The 27,779-nt window shown below is 33.5% G+C and overlaps 1 protein-coding gene across 5 annotated transcripts; it reads right to left on the bottom strand.

Moving 5' to 3' along the window:
* Positions 1 to 709: 709 nt before the first annotated feature.
* On the bottom strand, positions 710 to 15,802 carry LOC130973842 (inositol hexakisphosphate and diphosphoinositol-pentakisphosphate kinase VIP2-like). Of its 5 annotated transcripts, none has more exons than XM_057898520.1 (30): positions 15,438 to 15,802; positions 15,283 to 15,342; positions 14,958 to 15,004; positions 14,031 to 14,114; positions 13,603 to 13,666; positions 12,608 to 12,761; positions 12,037 to 12,107; positions 11,653 to 11,757; positions 11,446 to 11,538; positions 10,583 to 10,657; positions 10,056 to 10,141; positions 9,352 to 9,558; positions 9,167 to 9,266; positions 9,007 to 9,077; positions 8,442 to 8,520; positions 7,667 to 7,825; positions 7,493 to 7,535; positions 7,135 to 7,217; positions 6,899 to 6,961; positions 6,724 to 6,798; positions 5,918 to 6,043; positions 5,531 to 5,772; positions 4,885 to 4,929; positions 4,117 to 4,183; positions 3,715 to 3,786; positions 2,898 to 3,151; positions 2,768 to 2,825; positions 2,144 to 2,311; positions 1,890 to 1,964; positions 710 to 1,491 (listed from the first exon to the last, which is right to left on the bottom strand). In XM_057898520.1, the coding sequence occupies exons 1-30, from the start codon at positions 15,537 to 15,539 to the stop codon at positions 1,231 to 1,233; spliced, it is 3,189 nt and encodes a 1,062-aa protein (XP_057754503.1). In that variant the 5' UTR covers positions 15,540 to 15,802; the 3' UTR covers positions 710 to 1,230. The 5 variants fall into 5 exon arrangements, with proteins under 5 accessions (XP_057754503.1, XP_057754505.1, XP_057754504.1 ...); XM_057898522.1 differs by having other exon boundaries at positions 15,456 to 15,802; XM_057898521.1 differs by having other exon boundaries at positions 712 to 1,488.
* Positions 15,803 to 27,779: the final 11,977 nt, after the last annotated feature.

Here is a 27,779-nt window from a genome sequence, read left to right as displayed (position 1 = left end):
CCCAAAAAAATCCACTTCAAATATATCAGATTAGAAAGTTAACATATCAGATTAAAATTCTTGTATACCTATGTATTTTTAGAGACGATAACAATGGTTGTCATTGTTAAATATGACTTATTTTTTTAATTTATAATTAAAAAATCCTTAAAAAAACTATACTTGTTATCGGTGTATTTTTGTGTATTCCTATGTACTATTTGTAGATCTATATATACTGTTTAGAGATGATGATAATAGATTAAAAATCCGGGATTAGGCGAACTCTATAAAATTTAAAGAGTTGGCCGGAAAGTTAGGCGAACTTGTCAATTTTTATAGAGTTTACCGAAAAATCCGGCGAAGTTGTTTAAATATGAAAAAAAATCATATCTTAAGAATTAAAGTCCAAAAATTATGTTTAAGAAAATATGAATTTTTTTATTTTATTATTGAAAAAAAATCCACTTTCTAAAGGGACACAAAATATACGTCTATTATGTGCAACCGTATATCACCGTATATCACCGTGTCCTTTAAAAAATCGTGTCTTTTCAACGTAGATGTGTGCCACCATATTTAGATATTAAATAGACAAACTCACTAACCAAACACGGTATTATACTGAGGCTTCAAATTGGTGATAATTAAAATAACACTTCATAAAGAAAACAGTAATCGCTTTGACATAATCACACATCGTACAATTTTGAAAGACGGTCGTATTCTAGTTTTCCCTCTATACTTGCTTCAGAAGAATTGGGTAAATTATTAGTTAGTGCTTTGTGTGCCACCATATTTAGATATTAAATAGACAAACTCACTAACCAAACACGGTATTATACTGAGGCTTCAAATTGGTGATAATTAAAATAACACTTCATAAAGAAAACAGTAATCGCTTTGACATAATCACACATCGTACAATTTTGAAAGACGGTCGTATTCTAGTTTTCCCTCTATACTTGCTTCAGAAGAATTGGGTAAATTATTAGTTAGTGCTTGGATAAATTGGTTCTCCTTACGCTAGTTGCTTCCTATTTTGTCGAGAAGAAAGTAATAGAACCTTGGGTGGAAAAAAGAAAAGGACACCATGCGTGCTTTCTACCAACATTCGTTAAAGGGATGTGATATGCTCCAAAATTTTTTCCAGGCAAGGCAAAGCTTGCTTCGTTTTTTCCAGAAGTTTTATATTTACAAGAAACACAAGACAGGAAGACCCTAACTTGTAGAAATGGAAGTCTGAATTAACTATTTCCCATTAGTATTGGCATGCTTATGGAAAGGCCAAAGATTTACCAGACGCTCGAGCACACTTTTCGAGAAATAGCCAGAGAATCCGGCAGGTGTTGTTGGCGGAGGAAAGTCTTCTGCAGGCATAGCAAATGGATGAATCATCATTTCCATCTTTTCAAATGTGAGGTATGATCCTATTTCTTGAAGCCTTTCAGGACCCATAATAGGCAGTGTGTGCTCCTGGTGCAACGAAGCAGCCTCACTATCGTTCTTCTGCTGACCATGCATGTAGCATGACACAAATTAGCAAGAGGAAAAGAAATTCAACGTTCAAAATCAGCAGCATATTCAATGGTATTCCTCATGAAAAGTTGTTAATAGACCTTATAATATGAACAAATCTAACTACTTCCAACAAGTGAATTAATTGCAAATTCCTACATGTTACTGGCAGCAAGTCAAAAAGCAATTATATTTGGTATTTTACTTGATTAAGGAAAATAATTAAACAGCTGACTTCGTCGAAGGTTCAAGCTAATGTAACACTACAATATTCTGAAGCCTAATGGATATTGAGCTGAATTTCAATTTCATACCAAGAAATGCAAAGTGAGTAGAACTAGAACCCCAGTTAGGATTTCTTGCGGAAAACTACATAAATTGGATATCATTACCTCCAACGGCGATAAATCAGCACCCCGGCTGAAGGTCAGCTCTATGCGGAACCTTTTTGGATCTTCTAGATCGACCTGCATTTAAAAGTCAAAAGTGGATCAACTACTTTCTTAATTAGACAGACAGGGTTTTCTCCAAGACCACCTTTTTGAACAAATGGAAAAAAGAATAAAGAAACCCGTATGATGTAGAACACTTGGGAACCCTATAACATGCTAAAGATGTTGATTGGGAAATGGCAAAAATAACTGACCTCTGTGTTCTCAAACATTCTCAGCACAATGTAACTCATGTAGTCCAGCTCCTTTGTTTTATATAGGCGGTCGAGAGCATTATGACAAACAAGGCTCTCTTCTTCTTGAAGAGATTCATCCAAATTACAATATCGAAGAACATTCATGAGAGAATGGATATGTGATTCCTGTCAAAAAAGGGGGAGGTGGAAATCATTAAGGATGTGTGTGGTTCAAGTATTATTTTGTTACAAAGATTCCATTCCCATGGGAATTAAATATACCCAAAGGAAGGTGGGAATTGAAATGATGGTATTTTGATTCTCTGGAATCAAATTTGCTTGAGAATAGCTTTTCAAACTTTGAACCAAACATGAGCATATGATATTCCCATCTTAGAATTCCTAGGAATTATTTATAATTCCCCCAACCACACACACCCTAAGAGAAACAAATGTCAACAATTTTTTTTTAAAACTTTCTGTTTAATGCATCTTATTATACTTTAGTGTTCAATACAAGTTGACTAGTTAAATTTAAAATTTGTTTTCACGTATGAGGTCTGTGTAGATACAATACAATTAACCACTCCAAAGGACTTTTTGGTTATATTAACAGATTGGAAAATGAGATGTGATACTCACAGATGTGAAGTATAGGCGTGTTCGCACATGGCGTTCAGGAGTCTTCACATTTGCATACCTAATGGAAAATAAAAGATTATTAGAATACAACTTAAAAATTTACCAAATCAAATGAAGACCAGATACTTACTTTGGATCTAAACGATATTTGGTCTCCTTATCATCATCGTCGTCTTGATCCATTGATATATCACTGAAAGTGCTTGATTTTCTGGCCATTTCACCATTCTTATGATGTTTTGACTTGGCCTCTGTATCTTCCTTCTCAGTTTTCATCGCCGATGTATCATTGTCTTGGTTACTCTTTAATTCAGCAACACTGATAGCTTCCTCCCGAGTATTCCTCATATCAATTAAAATTTTACCCAATAATCGACGAGCAATCTGAGTTAAGACAGCGTAAACAATTGAAACAAGGTAATCAGGAGGCTACAGTTACAAGAACATAGGGGTAATGCATTGGATTACAGTACTGCATGTTCAATATGAAACTCCAATATAAAGATGTATAAATAGTTTTAATCTGTCGTACAGTTTATTATGTTTGGTTATTGCCTTATATGTAATATAGCTATTGCCCAAAAGGCCAAAATGATACTTTATTTTTCCTAAAAGTGAGCATGTTTTATGACTGTTCTTATCAAATGTAGAGTGTTATATAACTGAGCATCTAATGTCACATTGAAAACTGAGTTGCTGTATCCACAAGGCTTGTTTTGGTTGTTGCATGTTTATATATGTCTGTCATGAACTATCAACAGACGATGAATTATTCATGACATCTGTAAATCTCATGTTTATTATAGTCGGTCAAATCATCTATCACTGTTTAAGAATAGAATGTTAAATAACTGAATCAAAACTTTGGTATAGGCACCGCAGGGAAAATGTTCACATATATTTAACATGAGAAGAAATTTGCAAGATTCCTTAAAGCAGGAATTCACCTCTGAACCGATCTTCAGCTTCTGCTTTGGATTAATTCCATATTCATTTGGAATTACACCATCAGCAAGTGCCTGCAAATAAGATGTCAGAGCGATCAGGAAAGTTAACAGACTGAGTTCAAAGTTGATTAATATATGAACAACGGAGCAATATAAAATGTAAGGGCTTTATTTCTGCAGAGGAATACTTGACTCTTAAGTTTTTTAACATATAGAGTTTCTCCCAACGTTAAAAAGGCAAACACTGTACTCTGTTCTATGAAAAATTTTTGCTGAGTGAAAGTCGCGCACTATGCTGCCTTTTACATGTAAGACTATCAGCGACGCTACCAGCATGCAATTTTACAAAAACCAGTGATATGTAAACATGAGCAGAGGTTACCCAAACATTATACTGCATACCTGAGCAACTCTAAATAGCTCGTCCAGTCCCTCTAGATTAAGATGCGCATTGTGCAATAGATCATATCTGCAATGTGGAAGCCAGCATTAACTTCTTAGAGAATAAATGAATCTATATAATTTATGATATTGCCAATTTTTCATTTTAAATTCATATTTGACTCCTATGCATATTTGATGTGCACACTTATGAAATAGGGTTGGAATTGCTTGTCCAATGATAAATTAACAGTCAACAATTAAATCAGCCTCAACAAGCTGTAGGAGGGTCTTCTAAAGGTTGCAGTCTAATCACAACTCAGAGATCAAAATATACACACAAAAACTTGAAACACAAACATAAAACTGGATGGACGATCACTAGAACAGATCAGACATGAAAAACAGAACAGTTGGGATTGGAAGAAGGAAAGTGACAGAGAGGAACAAAAAGAACAGGAAAAAAAATAAGGAAGCCTATGGTTTATGATAACCATCACATTGAAAATAATATTATGGCCAATGAGAACCCTTTACATTATAGAAAATAGTTCAGGTGAAGGGGTGAATGAAACAGAAAATTAAACTACAGATATAACATTTTTACAGCCATCAGGAGAGGAAAGACTCTGCATTTCATGATCTTTAACAAGATCTCCATAATTGTTACCATAAAACGAAAAGAAACAAAACAAAACAAAAACTCCATAATTGTTTTCTGCATAAAGATATGTAGCGATTGAAAAGATCAATCGAGTTATAATACAAACATAAGATAAGATAACTTACTTGCATGAATCATAGACATCAGGAATTTGGGTGATGTCAAAGCGCCTGTGCAATTAACAGGCCATTAGTGTACAACATTCAACATAAGGCAAAACAGTTCAACTAGGGAGACAACATTTTTTAGCCAATAAACTATAAGTACACAGAAGAGACCAATACACCGTACACGTAATGCATACAAAATTCATGATAGTTTTGAGAGTGAAATCATCACTGGAAAATGCTAAATCGAAACAAATAATAGCATTTAAAAGCATTTTAATTAGAATAAAGGAATTTATATATTCTTAAAACCTGAAGCATGTTTTTGCTTGTTTAACATATAAAGCAAACCATATTACTATCATTAAGAGACAAAAATTGGATTGGATGAGATGGGTTAACGGGAACAATTCCACCTATAGATTAAGGAAAGATAAAAACAGCATCCATATCACATTACAGAGGTAGGAAATGATTTTCACTCCACAAATAACTTTATCGTTTGAAGCATCTGGTTGCCTTTAGTCATTATCATTGAATGCATGTAATTAAACCAGTCAAATGTACCATTATCGGTACTTGCAAAAAAATTTTGCATTTCTAAATATATAGAAAAAAAAAAGTACAGAAAACATTAAACCAAAAAAATTCTAAGCACACTTACTCCTTCCGTTCATTGTACAAGTCTCTTTCAAGTTTTTTCCACCGAGCATACATTAATAGAAACCCTTCACTACCACATGGTAATCCAGCTGCTATACGATCAACATCAATATTTGTCTTCCCAAGTGCTTTTGCTTGGTCATAAGGAGGAATTACATCGTACGAGCCTGCTTCTGTAAGTTTCTCATCTTCATCCTTAGCAAGTAGTCGTACTTGCTCAGTAACCTTCTTAGTCAATTCTACCTATTGAAGACAGATGCCGGGGAAATCAAGAAACTAAAAATGGCTGCATTTCGTAAGAAAAGTTTCACGTTCTATAAACAGCGAACAAAAAAGGAAGGAAAAAAAAAGAAAGACGTTAAGGACAATGAAATATAACAAATATTACCAACTTGGGAAGTAATTCTGAAGCATTGGGTGGCAATCCAGCTCCATCAGCCATCCAGGGAAATTCAGGTGATCCGTTGCTATGAATGGCCTTCGAACTAGAAGTAATGATTTCATTCAGACGGGCCTACCAAATATCCAATCATGATAATATGTGAAATAAAATGTATTAGTATAATAGAGTTCCTGATATTCTGTCATACCCAAATCTTAACTCGAATTTGTTAGTTATGGAGTATATAAGCAAATGTATGAATTATGAACTGTACAGTTACCCTAATCCTCAACCTATAAAAAATTTAAAAGGATAAATCAATGATCCATCTGTCATTCACATCATATGCATACCACACAATATAGGAAACAAAACACTGCAGTCTGCTCCAAATGTCATTCCACTACATCTAAAAACGTATCATCTCCTTCAACAAATTCTACTGGCTATTGAAGAAAAAGGACTAGGCCAGTCTCAGTATTGGTTGCTAATGGTTAGAGCCCAGTGCTACTACTTTTCTCTTCCTCGCACATCATACAGGAAATAACTTATAATGACCTTCCCCCCCAATAACTTCCTGGATTTATCCGTACTCATTTGGCCTAATTATTATCATTTCAGTACTATTCCTTTACAAGTTGTCTATAGATTTTGTTTTTTGGAAGCTCGATTGTTCTTGATTGAGGGTTATGCCAGTAGATATATATATATATATATATATATAAACAAAAAAACAAAAAAAAAACAAACATCGCAATGCCTGTAAGCGTCATAAAAGATAGAAGAACAAAATAAATCACTGTATTACAAACCTTGGCTTCTTTCATTTCAATACTAGCATTGTCAAGCCCATCCAGCATGGAAGAGTCCTTGCTAACAAGGGAAACCTTTAAGATAACCATTTCAGTTAAATATATCCGACACAGAAAACTGTTCAACTGTTCTCTTTAAGGCTTTTTAAAAGAAAAAATGAAATAAAAAACAAACCAGGATTGGTGTTAGCTGTCCTTCTAGATCAAGAAGACCTTTTGCAAAAGCGGCTGCAGACATCTGTTAACACAGATCCAGTACATAATTAACTCAAATTGTAGTATTGTAAGACGAATTATGCAAGTTAGCAACCACATAGAGACGTCAAACATGAATAACAAGTGAAGAAGCTGCTCTTAAACGACTTAAGCATACTTTGGACTGGGGAAAGATGACTGCATCATTACCCATACCTGTACACGACCTTCATCAGAGCTATAAATCTTAAGATCATGGCGATACGTACTATGGAGGCGAAGCAGCCCTGTACCTTCTCCTGCCAATTTGAATTAAAAAATAAAATAAATAAATGAAAAACTTGATTTTCCTATTATACATGGTCCAGTCTATTGTGATAGACTCATAATGTCACAAGAAGAATGAAAGACCATGTTTGAAACATATTAACCTAAGTAAACCTTAGAAGCACCGATAGACCATTTGTTCCAATATAACAATTTTATTTGTGTGTGATATGCACATTTACAATCAATAGCTACAATTATTAGAGTATAAATTCCAGTATAATTGCCGAGTGGCAATATAATTTACCTGGATACATATTATTTCGAAAATATCTTCCTAGTTCTTCAGCCTGCAAAGAGGGCAAAAGTAAGAATAGATAATCAAGAAAACTTCATGGAAGATTAAACATGTCAAATTTTTTGTAAATAATAGTGCTCCATTCAAACTTGAATGAGATTCTTTTGTTTTATTAATCTGAACCTGCTTTCTTCCAGCATGTGTAAGAACACCGCCATATTTAAGAACCATTAGAGCTTCAACTGGTCGTTCTTCTTCACCTTCACCATTTCCTTTTGTGACTTTGACCCACTTTAGTGGCTTTAACTGAACTTTCCTATATATCCCAGAGAAATGTCCTCCCTGATATTGAGGAGCAAAACAAGAGGTGGGCAAATTTAGTATATGAAATAAGACATTTTGGTTAACAACAAGAAGAAACCAAGATCACAACTGCAGTTATTCATGCTCTCAGAGTAGATTCAAGAGCATTATCTTTTTCCAGTGTTAGCAGTATGTTTGACACATCATAGCCAACAGAAGAGATCCCATATCATAAGCAACAAACTAAAATCATTCCATTTTCTCTGGGTCAACACACAGCGATATAATTTTGCAGATCATTAGCTCATGCAGGCAGGTGTTTATAGATCTCCATACCATATTCCTTGTGTACATCAATCATTAGCACAGCTAGGAAATTTACCAATGGTTCCCCATACTTATATGTGCGACTTAAATCAACAGCGCACAGGGATGGCTAGGGATTAGAAAGGATTACAAGGAAGTAGAGCAATGTATAAAAATTCATGCCGAACTAACTCAAATAAAAATCTCCCAAACTCAATCAATAGGAGGTACAAGTCAATGCAGCGTAGAATGAAAAGCTAAACTTAGGGTCAACAAAATTTGAAATTTAATTTTCAAGAATATAAATTTCAAATATTAGTCACTAGCAAAACTCAAGTTAGTTAACAACCTCCTCAAGAACTGCTTTAACTTGACGGAGCTTTTCAGCATGCTCAACTTCAGCCTCACTATCACTTTCCCGATCAGGCCTGAATGATAGTAACAGCCATAGTTATTTAAAAGTTAAAACCCTTGGTTATCTAAAATAATAAGCATATACTGTTTATAAACCTAGAGTCTACAACTAATAAATTCCAAATAGAAATGACAAAGCACACATTCAACAAAAAAGAATTGGCCTGACAACTTTACTACTTTAGCAAGGTAAACTTTAGGAATCTGGGAATTTTTTCCTTGGGATGCAAAATGAAAAAGGAAATGCAGCTATCATCCCTTGTGAAGGAAACAAGAAAATCAATAAAAGCAAGTGAGTTTTATTTAAAACAAGCTATTCCAGTCCTTTTTTCATATTGAGGCCAATGGCACTTCCTATACAACATAAGGCAAATAACTACTTCCCCTAGCTGTCATGCATGTGTGCGAGAATGGTTTATACTGATATTTGATTAATTTTTGGTGTGAATGTGATATGGAGGTGCATGTCAATCAATGCTTAGGCCTATGCATGTGAGTACCTAACGCGAGGCACAAGAATGCGTGTGGCATCTAATAGATCTTGCAGCTGAACGGCACTTTTAAGTTTGGTCTGCAAACAAATACCATTAGATTGAAACAAAATTGATCACTTTCCCTCAATTAGAAAAACATTACAAAAGTATCAGAAAATAGTATTACTTCAGCCCTAGGTCGGCCTCCATTGTATTTCAACATCAAGTTCAGCAGCCTTTCCTCGGTAACTTTTAGCTTCACCTTCTGTTTAGGGGTTCTATCACCACTGCCAAGGGGCCAAAAGAGTACATAACAATACATGTGGTGCTTAACTAATTTAATAAAGGAGGGCGGAGGGTGTTAGAACATACTGGCGAATAACAGCAATTACACAACGTAATTCTTCAGATTGTCCAAAAGTCCCAATAATACCACTTCCCTGACGAGTAAGTCCCTCTGTCGGTTGGACCGGTTCATTTACTTTCCATGGCAAGGTTGGTGGAATTGCTGAAGAAAGATGAGGTGCTTTTGCATCTAAGAACATCTTTCGCAGAACACAGGCAGCATCATCATAATACCTTAATAAGCAACAAATGGAAACCGTATGACTGAAACAAGCAGTGCATGCTATTTTGAATATTGAAAGAAAAAATAGTTCGGCACGAAATTGACATAGCTTTCATAATTGGTAATGTTTTCCTTATTTATAAGCATCTCATTGAACCAATGATTTCCATCAAACCCAAATTGACGAGAATTTTGCTTCATTGAAGCAATTCTACCATGTAGCAACTAAAGCATGAACAAGGCAAGTAATGCTATATCTAGTTAGAAAGAGTATTTATTTCATCTATGTAATAGCATGCCATCCATAGGGAAACTTCATTTTTCAAATAGCATCACAACCAGTCTATATCTTCAATAAAATTCCCAGCTCGGATATATAGTTCTTAGAGGAAAAGAGCTGGGCTACGATTTTCTGATTACTAGAAGCAAGTGAAAAGCTATTGGGAAAATTGAACCATGCTCCCATATTACAAGAATAATTGCGAAAAATCTAATTAGGGACCCATACTTGTATGAGTTTTTAACGAAGCTCCATCCATTGACATCACAAACATAAGAGCGTCCCTCACATCTCAAGAGGTCAAACCCGCAAACCTACAAGCAACAAGAATAATTTACAGCAGCAAACAAGGAGAAACAGACAAAAAAATATTTTCTTTTAAGCACAAAGACGGTCATTTCTTAAAACATTTGGATCTAGAACTTTTTTAGCTCATCAATAGTCGCCAAAAGAATTTAGAGGATATTTTTCAAGCTATTGATCAAACTTTCAACCAGAAAACAAATTAACTGCAAAATTGAAGAATTATAAAACACATATAACCATACAACCATATGCAACATTTACTGGCAGCTCTAGGATACAAAACATCAAAGCTTGAATACAATCAATACTTGCTAGGACCAACAATTCTACGAACTTTACCATCTAGAAACCAGAAATCCAATTCCAGTGAAAATTTCAGAAAAGAACCATACATGACAAGAACCACTTCCTCATTTTTAATAGTATGTTGCCACATTAAAAGAACATACCGCTTGCCTGAATGCAATGCAAACCTCTCTTGCCATTTGTTTCTCAGTAGGGGTTAATAACACTGGATACCTGACCTGCCAAGTGTAATAATAGACATAATTTAACAGCCTCTCATTGCAGTGTATATGTTTGTTTCTTTTATTTATCAACCCAAATCCTATAACTTAGGAAATCTTAATGTTCAGAAAATAAAAAATATTATACATAACCTACAAAAAACAAGCAATTTAGGTAACCTTAAAATACGCATTAAGACTAAACAAGAGGTTGTCACACTTTGAAAGAGATGTGATAAAAGGATGTAGTAGAATACATAACATGCAGGAAGACAAGTTAAAAGAACAGAGCAATGAGAGAATAAACAAGATAAAACAATAAAATGCATTCAACGTATCTACTCTAGAACATGATATAAGGGCTGCAATGCTGCAGAGAGGAGTTACAAACCTAATATGAAAGTAACATCCAAGAAATAACAAATGAGAATGGCTTTGCATTTTCAATTAACCAAAAACATGAAATATGTAGGAATTACTAACCTTCTAACCTATTTATCTTAATTAGGGTTTACTCCTGTCTCAACTATATGTGTCATAGGGTTATAACATCAAGAAAGTATAGGATTCAATATCATATGTATCATCTTCTTGGCACTGGGTTTACACGTTGGGACCAATTGTGTTATTCCATAACATTACCACAAGGTACCCAACATGGACAGATCCACACTGCTTCGAAAGGAAAGATTAAACTATCTGGATTGACAAGCAACAAACCAGCGAAGACTCCAAGTTATAGCAAAATCATAAAAACACAACAAATAGCTGGAAGAGGAGAGTAAGATGTTTAGCATGCTACTTACTTCCTTCCCATCAGGATTTCTCATAACGACACCATCAACAACTGGAGACTTCCTGGCTTCAGCATGAGCATACTCAGGGCCTACTGTATACACCTACAATCAATCATCAAAATTCTTGAAAGCCATAAGAATGTAGACAAACACATGTCATAAACATCAAAATATGTTAATTTTCTTAAGAAAAAGGTAAACTAAAGCACTTCAAACCTTAACATCTGTCCCTCCAGTTGGCATGAATTCCTCATAAATATAGGAGCCTTCACGCCTCACTCTTCTCACCTCCGGCTGGAACTCACTAGAACGGTTGCCAACCTTAGATCATAGTATACCAGAAAAACAGAAACTAAGATGAGTAATATATTCAATCAAAAGGACATAAAAGTGGGTCGGATAAAGATAGACATAGGTATAAGAAGACCCAAGTAAACTTCAGAAAATTATTATCAGAGATATAAATATAAAACACAGATATGATTTATTATACAAATGGCAGAGGTGGCAGTTTCAACATGTCCCTTGGAAAAAGAATGTCTTATACAATTATTTAATGTTTCTTAACTGGGAAGAGTAGCATCTCAGCGTAAAGCTTACCTTCCGAAATAATTTCTTCATGCCTCCACCAGCTGAACTGGGATAGTATATCATTATACTATGATTATCACCTTAACAAAAACAAGAGCGTTATAAAATTCAAGAAAAATTGTTTGCAACTTGTATATCAAGGAAAACAAACAGTAAGAGAGGACATTATGAGAACTGGGAAGCTTCATTACTTATCAGGAAGATTAATACTAATTAATTTTGCTTTTTTGATAAAAGAAAAAGATTAATACAATACCATTAGAAAGAACAGTCACAATAATAACAATAGCATTGTAAAAGCATTATTGAGAATATAACTTCCACGATTTCCAAATATACGGCACAAAAAGAAGAGTGGATTAGATAAATAGGCAATACATCATTAAATTTCAACTTCTGTGATCAGGTAACAGATTTTTATCCAGCCGCAACCAATTGAAAATATGGTACAACTAATGATGGTTTTATTTTATTTTATTTTTAAACAAAAAGGTTAAACCATAGAACACATTTATGTAAAGTCTGCGATTTTGGAAAAACATGAATAGTGAAGAATGAACAGTTTCAATTAATGGCTCACCATCAATAGGCTTCTCCACAAATGGCTTCCAAAATCGCATGCCATGAACTTCAACAAAATCCTCTTCCTCAACAAAGTAATCCAACTCTTGGTATGGCACTTCCCTATTAACAAGGGCATATCTTGGAACAGGGATTCCAAACATTTCAAGACGCTTGAACCAAAAGTTGAACATATTAATATCATCATAAAAAAAAGAAACATAAATAATAAAGTTCTTTACTGTTGCACTGTAAATAACACAGTAACCAGACTCAAATTCCTTTTTTTTCCTTCTTTTTTTGTTTCCCTTTTCTTTATATACATCTTCAATGATAGATTTTGGAACAAACAACTTCTGCGGTATAAAATAAAGTACGTACTAACATCTTTTTTCCCCAAAGGGAATTTCCCTCTCATAAGTTCAGAGACTACAATTCCCTGCGATAGTGTTTTCAATTATTTGTTTTCATGCTCACAAAAAGGATCTCTTATCTTCTCATTTTCTTATGACTATCATCTTCATAAAATTCCTCCCCAAGCAAAAAGGAAAAAAAAAAAGGCCAATGTCCACTCAGGCTCTTGGTGAACAAGTCAAAGAGTACAGCTTGTATATTTCAGAACCAATTTTCCTAAAAAAGCAATTCATAGGCCAATTTCACTTGTGCCAAGATTCAAATATTGCAAGTTTAATAGAAACATTATAAAAACAACAATCCCTGCCCAGTGCATGATTCAAAGAGGGGGGGGGGGGGGGGGAATAAATCAAACATATAGCTAAGTGATGTATATCTCTGGATTTCGATTGAACCAGCAAGAGCTATCAGCTCAAATCCAGTCATCCAGATAGCACATACCAAGATGTTCAAAGCTTACAGGAAATGAAGCTTCTTATATTTATTTTTTTTAATGTAAATCCAAGAAGGCTCAATATACATACTTGGAAATCTCATGGAACTTGAAAATAAAGCGAAAAGTACATAACTAGAAGAAATTAAGTAACTAATCCCTCCTACCTCGTATACTTTTCTTCGATCATGAAGAAGGTGTTGGGGCTCCAGTTCATTTACTAGAAAAGGTCTGGATCACAATGCACAAGTAGTTTTAAATCTGTAAACATTCTCCACCAACATTTGAAAAGAATAAAGAAAAAGGAGAATAACAAGAGAAGAAAAAAAAATAGATTGATATGAAAAAGATTATTATACTGTGTGTGTACATCTTCAAGTTAGTAACCAATGTCTGAGAAGAAAACGATACAGCAATCTTATAACTATAACCAAACATGCAACAGAGAATAAGAAGACAAGAAATTGATAAAGAATTTCATAATCTACTGTGCTTATGCCCATGAAAAAAAAAAGTGAAAAAAAAATAATATGCGAAGCAACATGGACTAATTACTCAAGACTAAAAAATATATTTGGTAAATAAACAAGCTTACTTTCTTAAAGCAGCATACGCCTCTGCCTTTTCGAGGGGATATCCAGAGGAATGGAAAGCAATCAAACAATCACATATTGGCCAACTGAAATAAGTCAAACAACGCAATATTTAAACTTAGTATGCAATCAGTGCAACTCAAAAAACAACAAATATTTCAGCAATAACTCACATGTCCCAAGTACAAATATGATTCACACATTGAAAAACATTTTTTTAGGGAGTAGGGTGTCGATGACAATGCATTCTTTTCTTGATCTTTATTCCCTCCAATAGTATATACACAGCAAAAATGAAATGTAAAGGTATTTAATGAAAGTGCATTCACTTCCAAATTGGCCTCCGCCAATGGAAAGGAATCTCATAAAAATAATAGTTTAAATGATAACTCCATATACTTTTCTTGATAGCCTTCCCTTTACTTTCTACTGTATTCCCTGATATACATATGTCTTCTAATATTCTTTCTTTTCTTCTTTTTTGTCCCCCTATTTCCATCCTTAGGATTATCATCATTCAACATGGTTAGCATTTTCTTGTGCTCCATCCATGCATACAACTATTAAATCTTGTTAAAATCAGCCATAAATGCAGCATTAGGAAATATCAAGGACAAAATCCCTTCAATTAATTTTTTTCCTCCTCGGCATGACAGTTAGACATTTCCTGTACTTGAAAGATATTTCATGCCAATGCCTATGTATATGTGTCCTGAAATAAGTTAAAATAACCAAGTGTCTACTGACAGATCACGAGCATCACAAAAAGAAATTGATTCCATATATTCATTGATTATTCAATGTACCGAAAAGATAAAAAAAAAAAGTGACTTATACTCTGTGCAAAGGACGGCAAATCGTCCAATCACTATTTAGTTCTTCATACTGTAGATTCTAAAAACAAATCTAATTCGCGGTGTCAGTTATACCTCTCTATTGGATCTTCGAGGATGACCTTGTCTCCAAAATATATGACCTACGAATAATAAAAATAACAAAGTGAAAATAATAATTATTATAATAAACAGAGACAGCAAAACAAATATAAGAGAAAATACAAAAAAAGGGAGAAAACACAAAAATGACGGCGAAAAATGAAGGAAAAGGAAAACACGGAGCACATTATAATTTGAATAAGTAACAGAAGAAAGAACATGAACTCAGCTACTACCAGCAGATTCATGAACATTTCAAATCGAAATCAATGAGGATAACGCGACGTGAAGAAACGAAACATTTCAGTGATTCAACTACCTCAAATTCACCAAAGGCTCGTAACCTCTGAAGAATCTGCTCCATAGGCGCAGAGAAAACCTGCAATAGAAGAACAAAGCCGGAATCATTACATAGACTGGAGTCTCGTAGGTACTGAAGAAGAGTGGATCCAGCGTGAAAAAGAGAGAGTGAACCTCTGAGTCACATTTCACCTTCTTTTCCATCACGCAGACTCCAATCGTGATCTTCTTCTGCGGAACAACCACTTCATCGTCCTTCTCATCTGCCAACGCCATCGTCACCACTGCAAAACTCCGAAGAATAAGTAGAAGCAGCAGCAGCTACTACTCGCAGCGGTTCAGTGACGGTTACAACCTTGACTCTACGGCGAAACCGTTAGAACTAACGAGATCGACGTCGTTACCGTTGAAGCTGAGAGAGAGAGAGAGAGAGAGAGAGAGAGAGGGAGGGAGAGAAATGCGTAACAGATATTAGAGAACGTGAGAAACGGAGAGAAGCTCACGAGAACGATGTGAGAGAGAAGCAAAAGAAGAAGAAAAAATTGCGAAAAGTATTTAGCCGACTTGGATTGTGTTATTTATAGGTGAGTGAATTATGGAGAGAAGAAGATAAGCAGGTAACCGAAGCTAGCAGTCACAGCTCACAGGAAATGAAAATCATATTCATAATTAATGTGATAATTATTGCAACAATTATGTATACCAAAATAGTCAACAAAAATTAGTTATTACTAAAAAATATATATTAAAATATTAAATATATATTAAAAATAAATTAAATAATACATATATTTATATATAATTACATAATAATTGATTTTGATATATAAATAATATTTTTCTTATCATAAGTTATATAATAATTTAATTATATTTATTTGTAAATAAATATATGTGTAAAATTATTCATACTGTAATCCATTAAAATTAAATTTATTATATTATTGTAATTAGTGATATATTAATTGCATTGTATAATTACTTTAATTTGATTCGTTTACCATATATTGTATCTTTTATAAATGATAAATATATTTGACTATTTTTGTTATATTTTTACAGTTAAAGTGATGATATTTTCTGTCTTCTTGGATATTTACCCCTAACCGCAACACTCCTGATTATTAATATTAACGTTTTCAAAAAAGTAACATGTACAATAATCCTTAAATAATAATCAATATAATGTTTATTTAAAATTTTATAGTAGTATCTTAATTATAATACACTAAATAATAATATTATTCTTATTTTGATAATATCAATTTTTTTAAAAAAAGGATAAGACTAATGTGAACCAAACATTATCTTTTTCCTCAAACATATACATGACGTTTGGTAATAAAAATGAAATTAAAATAACATTTGAGTGTGTATGCGGCTTGATGTGAAAAATGGACATTTTGGAGGGATTCTGGAATATACAACGGAAATAAAAAAGTGGGGTTCAAACTTTTATCTTGGGAGAAGAGAGTTGGGAAAAAAGGTTCCAAGTTGAACTTGGATTTGGTGTTTTTCCTAAGAAATTCTCTCTGAGGAAGAATCCAAGTGGTACCAACTTTAGGGTATTTGTGTTGTTACTTTCCGAGTCACTATCATGCTAACGTGACACTGTTGATAATATATTATGAGGTTATGGTCCTTTGCATCATCACCCCTTTGAGCCTTATAAGATTAGTTATATTGCTGTAACTGGACAAGTGGAATGTGGTATGTTGGCTACAAAATTGTTGATAACATGAGGACCCCACCTGTAAGATCATTTGACTAAAGTCTATGTGTTTTTTCCTGTTATTTTTTCTCTCAATCTTAGATCTACATAATATGTTTATTAGCACATTGGAATCGTGAGGATTGTATTATTCTATTGTAAATTGTGATAGAAGTTTAATATGTTATTACTGATATTCTTTTCTCTTTCTTTTTCTTTTCCTGATTAGTGGATCTTTGTATGAGTTTTAACTTTTAGAAAATTAGCACTTAATTTATAATCTTTCGCTGTTTATTTTGTTGAATTTAATTTTGATGCATTTAAAAAATACTTTATATAGTTATGTAATTATATTTGTTTTTTATAATAAAATATTAAATAATTAAATATATATAAAATTATTTTATATTGATTAGACATTAAAATTAAATTTTATTTTTTTAAAAAAACTAAAAAATTATCAAAATTTATTATTTTTAGTTATAAATATTTAAAATTATAAAATAATTAAACTAAAAGAATTAAATTTCGATAATCTTTTACATTTCTCTTTCTTACAAATAAAAACTTGCCATAAAACTTATTCCATTTAAGTTTTAAGAATAGGATTTGGAACATGAAGTTAATAATAAATAACCCAAAATTCTAAATTAGTAGTTCTTAGTTTCTGTTAACTAGAGGTGGCAAAGCGAACCAATTCGTTCCGTCTCGCTCCATCAAAGTTCGTTAAAATGATATGGACCAAACTTGTTACTTTGCTTTACTAAAAGACAGAATGGCGGATTGGCAGGCCGGCCTGTCTTTTCTCTCTCCTTTTTTATTTTTTAAATAATTTATATTAAATATAACACAGTCCAGTATTTAAAATAAAAAATAGTAATTTAAAGGACAAACAAAACAAAAAAAAAACAATGAATCAGAATGGAATCAAAAGAATTAGGGATAAGCAAAAAATTAGAGATAAATTAGCACCTATAATAAAATCAAATGTTTCACAACAGAACTAATTTAGTAACATTTTAACAATAAATGATAAAAAAAAAGCTTCAACTGGATGAATCTGAAAAAATTGCTTGAGTGAAGGGTTGGTCAGCTAGGGTAGCGCTGCTACGGCTGGGCCGTGCTTGATGGCTAAGCTGAGGCACAGAGATTGCTAGTGCATGTTGACGACTAATGAAAGAGATAATTGGACGGAGGTAGAGGTTGGCTGCTGGGCATCCTGGACGAAGGGGAATTGTCGCTGTTGATGCTTGATAGACTGAGAGAGAGAGCCTTTGGCTTCGCGGTTGGGAGGGAGGGAGGGAGAGAGAGAGAGAGAGAGAGAGAGAGAGAGAGAGAGAGAGAGAGAGAGAGAGAGAGAGACAAACGCAAGGACGTTGGTAGGCTACGAGACAGAGAACCGAGTCGTCATTGCCACAGTGATTCCAGTGCATTATGGGCTCCAAGCGACTTCGATCCGAGAGGGAGAGAGAGAGAGAGACGTGAGGCGGAGAGAGGGAAGGTCGCTAAGTGTGCCGCCGGTGCTCTATGCTGCTACGGCTCTGCAGCGCTGCGTTGCTACTTGTGACTGCAAGAGAGAGAATGAAGGTTGCTGACTCGCCGGCTTGAAGACTGAAGAGCGCAAAAGGAGGGAGGTTCTAGCTCTACATGTGTTGTCCGTATGAAAATGGTGTAAAGAAAAACCCTAATCCTATAATGTGATATTTATATATACGAGTGAATAAAAATCCAAAATACCCTTAAAAAAGGATTATCAACTGCGGGCCAGTTTGCCCCGCCCCACGAAAGCCCGCCAGTTTAGCGGTGTAGGTTCGGCAGATTTTCAAAAATTAACGAATTTAAAATTTCGTCCCAACTCACCTTTTTTTGACAGTTTGATCTGGCAGATTCAGCCCATTTTATAACCGTTACTATTAACAGAATCTTAAAAATTTAATTTTTGAAAGTCGCACTTTATACTTGATCCATCTTGTTTATGTTTTCGGTGTTACAGTGCAATAGATGTTATAATATTATGGTGATATCATAGGTACAAATATTTTTGTAATTAAATTTAACTAAATTGAAATAAGTCTAATAAAAAATACACATATATATATATATGTTTTTTCTTTATATCTTTTTAGCATAGAAAATTTTGTTAGATAATATAAAAATTTATTGATATAACATTGAAATTTTTATATATAACATAAAAATTTTACTGCAAATGTATTTTGTTCATTGAATAAATCAATGTTTTGGATATATAGTCATTTAAAAATTTATGTTTTATATAAAATATTATGTGCTGTGCATAAAAAATTTTGTGTTGTGCATAAAAAATTGTTTATGTTGTGCTATAAAATTTTTCTATTATATGTATTTTATTGATTGGATTTAATATTTTAGACATGTGATCTTTTAAAAATTTATGTGTCGTGTACTAAAATTTCTGTTATGTATCAAAATTATTGAACTATAAATCAACATTTTTGTATTATAATTTTTTAAATATATATAAAAAAAGAAAATAATAAAAGAGAAAATGACACAACAATGATAATAACAAAGAAAAAAAAGAAAAATCGATTTAATTGCACTATAATTATTTTAATATTATAAAAAATTGTGCCAAAAAAAATGCGGACTTGGTTGCACTATAGTTACTTTTAATATTATAAAGAGATCGTGCACAAGAATGGTGACAAAAAGACAGTATATATAACATTAAAAAAAATTGTCTAAGTAGTGATAAATTTATTCTTGATCATGTTTCATTTTGTAGTTGTTAATTTAACATGATGACTATGAGATATAATTATATTCTTGGATATTGGGCAATGGGAACACCCAAAATTAAATTGGACATTCCCCTGAATTTGATTTACAGATTCAAGTATAATACTGTATTTAATTTAATTTTAGTATAAAAAATAGTGTAAAATTTCTATGAATTAATTTTATAAATGTTGTGATAAGAATGATAGATGAATGCTCATTAATTATATGGGCAGCTAAAGTTTTTAAGAGAGAGAGTTGAGATTATTATGTAGATCAACTTTAATAAAGGTTGAATTTTTACAGCTATAAATAAGGTTTTATAGTCTTACGTACAATACACAAACAATAAAATAAAAATCAATTATCTCTCTTTACTTTCCAATACTTCCTTCTCTTTTATATATATGCATTACAACATATAATATTAGTAAATACATATATGAATTATTATTGAGCTAATTATATTAATACTAGAGTCTTCTATTTATATATATTTATTTAATATTTAGTATATCTTTTATTAATTTTACAACACGTTATTAGCACGAGATTCTGATCAAATTTTTAGGAAGATTCAGGTAACAAATTTTCATTATGTCAAAACTCTCTCATCTTGAATTCAATGCTCTTAATATATCTGGAAACAATTATTTATCATGGATACTAGATATTGAAATCCATCTTGCTTCAATGGATCTTGGAGATACCATTAAGGCTGAAAATAATGCATCCCAAAAAGATAAAGCCAAAGCCATGATTTTTCTTTGTCGTCATCTTGACGAAGGATTGAAAAATGAATATCTCACATTAAAAGATCCTGCAGATCTTTGGAAAGACCTTGAAGAAAGGTACAATCATAAAAAAACGGTGATACTTCCTCAAACCCGATATGAATGGACGCACTTGCGTCTACAGGATTTTAAATCCATAAATGAATATAATTCGGCAATGTTTCGAATCACCTCATGAATGAAATTATGTGGGGAAAAGATATCTGATAATGATATGTTAGAGAAAACTTTCTCGACCTTCCATGCCTCGAATGTGCTCTTGCAGTATCAATATCGAAAAAAAGGTTTTAAAAAATATTATGAGTTAATTTCTTACCTTCTTGTTGCTGAAAGCAACAATGAGTTGCTCTTGAAAAATCATGAAGCGCGCCCAGCTGGCGCTGCCCTATTTCCTGAAGTAAATGCGGCAAATTACCCTAGAAGAGGTAAATGACAAGGTTTTGGCAACAAGAAAAATTACTGAAGAAAAAGGAATTATGTTCAAAAGAGATTATCTCACCAGAAGTGGGATAAAGAAAGAAATATTGGGTAAAATAAGTCAACAGAGGATAAGTGTTTCCGTTGTGGTGGAAAGGACCATTGGTCACGTACCTGTCGTACCTCAAGGCACCTAGTCGATCTTTATCAAGCATCTTTGAAAAAAGGATGACAAAGGAAAGGAAACAAATTTTGTTTCAAATGATGCTGAAAATTTCACCACTCATTATGATGTATCTGATTTCTTTGAGGATCCTGAAGGAAATATTGATCATTTGATCAATGATAGAATAGTTTAATATGTGAGATTGTTAAGTAGTATTCATGTAAATAAATCATGTATGAAACTTATTGTTAAATTTTATTTTCTATGTATTTAAATTTTAAATATGATGTATATAAATAATGAAATATTAATGTTTATGCTTTGAAATAATTAAATGTGTCAAGTTTTAAAATAAAATTTCAGTATATGACATTATTTGTATGTACAGTGTTTCTTAAAAAAATTATTCCGATCAAGTATTCAATTTAACTGTGCATACTACTCATTTTATTATTATTTGTCTTTGAAGAGAATGGCAATGATATATAATGAAGATGTATGCCTTACGGATAGTGCAAGTTCGCACATTATTCTCAAAAGTGATATATATTTTACCCATCTTGTGCCAAAAGAAGAATATGTTAATACTATTATTGGTTCGGGCAATATGATAGAAGGCTCCAAAAGAGCTATAAATTTTGTTTCCCGGAGGAACAAAATTCATAATAAATAATGCATTATTGTCTACTAAGTCTCTGAGGAACTTATTGAGTTTCAAAGATATTCGTCGAAATGGATATCATGTTGAGACAATGAATGAGAAAAATCATGAGTATTTATGTATCACAACTCATGATTTAAATAAAAAGGTTATATTAAAAAAGTTGCCCTCACTTTCATATGGGTTATATTATACCAAGATTAGTGCTATTGAATCACATGCCATTGTAAACCAGAAGTTTACTAGCCCAAATGAATTCATAACTTGGCATGATAGAATGGGTCATCTGGGAACAACCATGATGAGGAGAATTATTGAAAACTCACATGGACATTCACTAAAAAAACAGAAGATTCTTAAAACTGGTGAATTTTGTTGTGTTGCATGTTCTCAGGGAAAGTTAATTTTAAGGCCATCACCAGTAAAGATTGGATTTGAGTCTCCTGAATTCCTGGAAAGGATTCAAGGTAATATATGTGGACCTATTCATCCACCATGTGGATCTTTTAGATATTTTACGATCCTGATAGACAGATCTTCGAGATGGTCACATGTGTGCTTATTGTCTTTCTTGCAACCTGGCATTTGCGAGATTACTGGCTCAAACTATTCGATTAAAAGCACAATTTCTAGAAAATCTAATCAAAGTAATTCGTCTTGATAATGCTGGTGAATTTACTTCCCAAGCTTTTGATGCTTATTGTATGGCTAATGGAATAAGTGTTGAACATCCAGTAGCTTATGTTCACACACAAAATGGGTTAGCAGAATCACTTATTAAACACCTCCAATTAATTGCTAGACCCTTACTTATGAGAACAAAACTCTCAACCTCGGTTTGGGGGGCACGCTATTTTACATGCCGCAATACTTATTCGTTTGAGTCCAACGAGTTACCATCAGTTCTCTCCTATGTAATTAGCATTTGGCCAGCAGCCAAATATTTTTCATTTAAGAATATTTGGGTGTTCGATATATGTTCCCATTGCACCACCTAATCGCACCAAAATAGGACCCCAAAGAAAATTGGGGATATATGTTGGATATGATTCTCCCTATATAGTGAGATATCTTGAGATACAATCGGAGATGTATCTAAAGCCCAGTTTGCAAATTGTCATTTTGATGAATCAAAATTTCCAACATTAGGGGAGAGAATAAGCTTCCTGAAAAGGAACTTAATTGGAATGCATCATCGTTGATGCATTTAGATTATCGATCAGGGCAATGTGAATTAGAAGTTCAAAAGATTATACATTTGCAAAGAATAACAAATGAATTGCCTAATGCATTTTTCGATACAAAGAGGATAACTAAATCTTATATACCAGCGAAAAATGCCCTAATTTGAATTGATGTTCCAGTAGGACAAGTAGCCACTGAAGCAAATTCACGCCAGAAGCGTGGCAGGCCTGTCGGTTCCAAAGACAAAAATCCTCGAAAAAGAAAAGAAGTAAATACGATTCCTATTGAAAAAGACATAGTAGAGACACCTGCAGTTGTCCAAAATTGTAATATAGTTTTAATGCCAGAAGACGTTCATGTACCTGAAAATTGTGAAAATGACGAGATCTCGATAAATTATATCTTTACAGGAAAGAAATGGGACCAAAATAAGACAATTGTCAATGAAATATTTGCATATAATGTGACATTAAATATCATGCATGAAAGTAAGGATCTTGAGCCAAGATCAGTCAAAAAATGTCGACAAAGAAATGATTTGCCAAAATGGGAAGAAGCCATGAAGGCTGAATTAGACTCACTTGCGAAACGTGAAGTCTTTGGACCTGTAATCTGTATACCTGAAGATGTAAAACCTGTTGGATACCGATGGATATTTGTGAGAAAACGAAATGAAAAAAATGAAGTTGTGCGCTACAAAGCCCGACTTGTGGTACAAGGTTTTTCACAAAGGCCCGGTATAGATTATGAAGAAACGTATTCTCCTGTAGTGGATGCGATAACATTGCGTTATTTGATCAGTTTATCTGCATATCATAAATTGTATATACATTTAATGGATGTGGTAACAGCCTATTTATACGGCTCATTAGATCAGGATATCTATATGAAAGTCCCTAAAGCACTAAAAATATCTAAACCATCCAATAAATATTTGCAAAGGTTATACTCAGTCAAATTGCAAAGATCTTTATATGGTCTAAAGCAATTTGGACAAATGTGGTATAATCGTCTTACTGAGTATCTGATCAAAAATAGATTCAAGAATGATGATATATGTCCATGTGTTTTCATAAAGAAATTTACATCTAGATTCATTATAATTGCTGTGTACGTTGATGATTTAAATATCATTGGGACTCTTGAAGAGATTCCAACAATTATAAAAACTCTAAAAGAATAGTTTGAGATGAAAGATCTTGGAAAAACTAAATTTTGTCTTAGCCTGCAGATCGAGCATACAAAAAATGGGATCTTTATTCATCAAACAACATACACAGGAAAGATCTTGAAAAGATTTTATATGGATAAGTCACATCCATTAAGTACCCCAATGATCGTAAGATCTTTGGATGTGAAAAATGATCAATTCGTCTTAAGGAAGAAAATGAATATATCCTTAGTCCCGAAGTACCATATCTTAGTGCCATTGGAGCGTTAATGTATCTTGCTAATAATACACGACCCAATATATCATTTGCTGTGAATTTACTAGCAAGATATAGTTCCTCTCCAACAAGAAGACATTGGAGTGGAGTCAAACAAATTTTTTGATATCTTCATGGAACGGTTGATATGGGATTATTTTATCCATATGGATCTAAGTCACAACTCGTTGACTATGCAGATGCTGGATACTTGTCTGATCTACACAAAGGGAGATCTCAAACAAGATACCTGTTCACATATAGTGGTACAGCTATATCATGGAGGTCCACGAAACAGACGATTGCTGCAACATCATCTAATCATGCCGAAATACTAGCGATTCATGAAGCAAGTTGCGAGTGTTTTTGGCTCATGAGTTTGATCCAATATATTCTGTCATCATGTGGACTGATTGATCATAAGATAGCTCCAACTGTCCTGTTTGAAGATAATACAGCATGCATTGCCTAACTCAAAGGTGGGTACATCAAAGGTGATAAAACAAAGCATATTTCTCCCAAATTCTTTTTCACTCATGATCTTTAAAATCAAGGGACAATTGATATCCCGTTCAAGTGACAATCTGGCAGATTTATTTACAAAGTCACTCCCAAAATTTTCCTTTGAAAAATTGGTACATCAGATTGGGATTTGCTGATTTCGAGATATTAAATGATGTCGACAAGAGGGGGAGACTAGGGGTGTTCGCGGTGCGATTTGGTTTGATTTTTTAGGAAAAAGTCATCCGATCCAATCGTTTAATTTAACTGCGGTTCGGTTTGGTTTGATTTTTTTTATCGAGATCATCCGAACCAAACCAAACCAATTAAATTCGATTTGGTTTGGTTCAGTTTGTTCGGTTTTTTTAATCGATTAAAAAAAATGTCATTCTATTTCACAAAACCATAACATATAAAAGTAAAACTACATCCACAAGAGTAAAAAAAGTCTTAATACAATGAAATTCAACGATAAAAGAAATTATAATACCACAATTAAAATTATTAAAAGTTTAATAGTCTATACAATAAAAGATAAAAATAAATTTTTAGCAAAAGACAATCATGTTTTGGTGTTCTCTCTTGTAAAACTGCAAAACATCTTTAAACAAATCAACCTGAAATCAAATGGCAAATAATAATAATAATAATAATAATAATAATAATAATAATATAGCACCAGTGATTAACACAGATTGAGGAGATGCTATTTTTTACAATAGTACCTTTGTTAACAAGACAATTATTTTTAATAGTGATAATGCAGATGAAATAGAATGCAGAATAAATTTAAACTAATAATATCTCCTTTCAAATGCATCTTCAAATTTAGTTAGCACATTCAATCAGAAAAAAGATTCAAGTGCTCAACACAAAAAATATCAAATTCAAGCAAGCTCATATAAAACTTTCTATCCTTCTATCAAGTTGGATGATTTAGAGTCTGGGTCTAAAGGGATATTTCTGATATAGGCTGCATGAGTTTGAGTTAACTTTAGGTAACAAATCTTTCTTTATAATATGCATTTCTTAAATACTTCTGTTTCAATTTTTGTATTTTAATGTTTTAAGCTGAATTTTTCTGTATTATAGTTGAAAGTATAGTGACATACTGCTGATCTTAACATGTCATAATCTACACTCATAATTAGCATGATATATAAATAAACAACCAAATAATTAAGGACATGCACAAATAAAGAATCAAATCTCTCATATACACATGTAAATCTTAATATCTGCATTGACTCTTTAGCCCTGTATAAAATACACACACTTATGTAAAATGTTTTAAGAACCAGCCTGCAACAACATGACCTGATTCATGGAAAGCTTGCTCATTACCAGGTTGAAAAAATAGATATATTATTAGAAAAACTCTTAACAATTATTACAATAAACTCTAACAACACATATAACTTGGAGTGGAATGCTATTCTCTACACAATTTATCCACGGTAAACAAATTTAGAAATTCATTAAACAACCAGCAACAATACCAACAAAAGTAATTCATACCGTACAAAATCAAAATCCTGTTCTTATTATTCAAATTTAGCTGACCATACTGATTTCAATCTAACCCTATAAAGATCCAGAAGCTCCAAAACATACTAAATCACTTCAAAAGTAATTCTGTAATTCAACACTCAACAGAACAGCAAAGTAAAACACAACAGAGGCAGTTTCAGTAATTCAACAGCACAAAACAAACACCAGAAGCAGTTGAAGCAATTGGAGATGAAGTAATGAACAACAAACAGAACATCAATTCCAGTCAAGTTACATACCTGACTCGGTGGCTCGGGCTCCATATCTGACTTGAAACAGTGCTCTGTGTCCGCTGGGTGAGTGGGTGGTGCTGGGTCCGACTTGCGAGGATGTTGCTGGGTGTCGAGTTCTCTGTGCTACTGGAGTACTGGACTACTGCGTGCGACTTGCGACTTGCGAGGGAGGTCCTGGGCATCTGGGCACTGGGATCTGGCTGTGGCTGGCTGTGTGCTGGGCTGCTCTGTCCGCGAGGAGGTCCTGGGAGCAGTGGAAGGGCGGCAATGCGAGGAAGGTCGGCGGCGCGGCAAGGTGGTGGGAAGAACGGTCCCTCGCCAGCGGTGAGAGGTGCAGAGAGCGAGGTTGTGCTGAGACCTAGGGAGAGAGCGGCTAGGTTTAGTTCTTTGTTTGGGGGTGGGGCTTGGGGATTGCTGGGGGGTAGGCTAGGTTATGTGCATTTGGGGGTGGGGTGGGCTTGTTTTTTTTAGGGTTTTTTTATCTTTCCGGTTTGGTTTGGTTCGATTGGGGTTTTCAATGTCAGAACCGAAAACCGAACCAAATCGCAAAAAAAAAAACAGAAAAATGCCTTTTTTTATTTTTTCGGTTTTCGGTTTGTTCGATTTTCAGTTTTTTCGGCTCGGTTGATCGGTTTAGTTTGGTCCGAATCGGTTTTGAACACCCCTAAGGGAGACTGTACTCTTTTTTCTTTGGTCAAATTTTTTCCCATTGGGTTTTTCTTGACAAGGTTTTTAATGAGGCAGTCCCCATAACAAAGGATATTGTACTCTTTTTCCTTCACTAAAATTTTTTCCATTGGGTTTTTCTTTAGTAAGGTTTTATCAAGGTATAATTCTAAATGGTCATCCAAGGGAGAGTGTTGTGATAAAAATGACAGATGAATGCCCATTAATGATATGGGCGACTGAAGTTTTCAAGAGAGAGAGTTGAGATTATTATGTAGACCAACTTTAATAAAAGTTGAATTTGTACAGCTATAAATAAGGCTTCATAGTCTTACGTACAATACACAAGCAATAAAACCAAAAAATGATAGAAAAAAGCTCTACTAGGGTTTCCACGCAGGAGGACGATCTAGTACAGAGAAGCACTAAAAAGGTCAAAACTCG

The sequence above is a fragment of the Arachis stenosperma genome, chromosome 4 (assembly GCF_014773155.1).
Source record: "Arachis stenosperma cultivar V10309 chromosome 4, arast.V10309.gnm1.PFL2, whole genome shotgun sequence".
Classification (NCBI taxonomy): domain Eukaryota; kingdom Viridiplantae; phylum Streptophyta; class Magnoliopsida; order Fabales; family Fabaceae; genus Arachis; species Arachis stenosperma.
This window is presented reverse-complemented; position numbering and strand designations above follow the sequence as displayed.

Coding starts and splice junctions, on each gene's coding strand:
- LOC130973842 (XM_057898520.1), bottom strand. CDS start 15,539: ATGGCGTTGGCAGATGAGAAGGACGATGAAGTGGTTGTTCCGCAGAAG. Junction 13,667..14,030: donor GCGTATGCTGCTTTAAGAAA/GTAAGCTTGTTT, acceptor ATTGTGATCCAG/ACCTTTTCTAGTAAATGAAC. Junction 3,152..3,714: donor AGCTGAAGATCGGTTCAGAG/GTGAATTCCTGC, acceptor GTCTTAACTCAG/ATTGCTCGTCGATTATTGGG.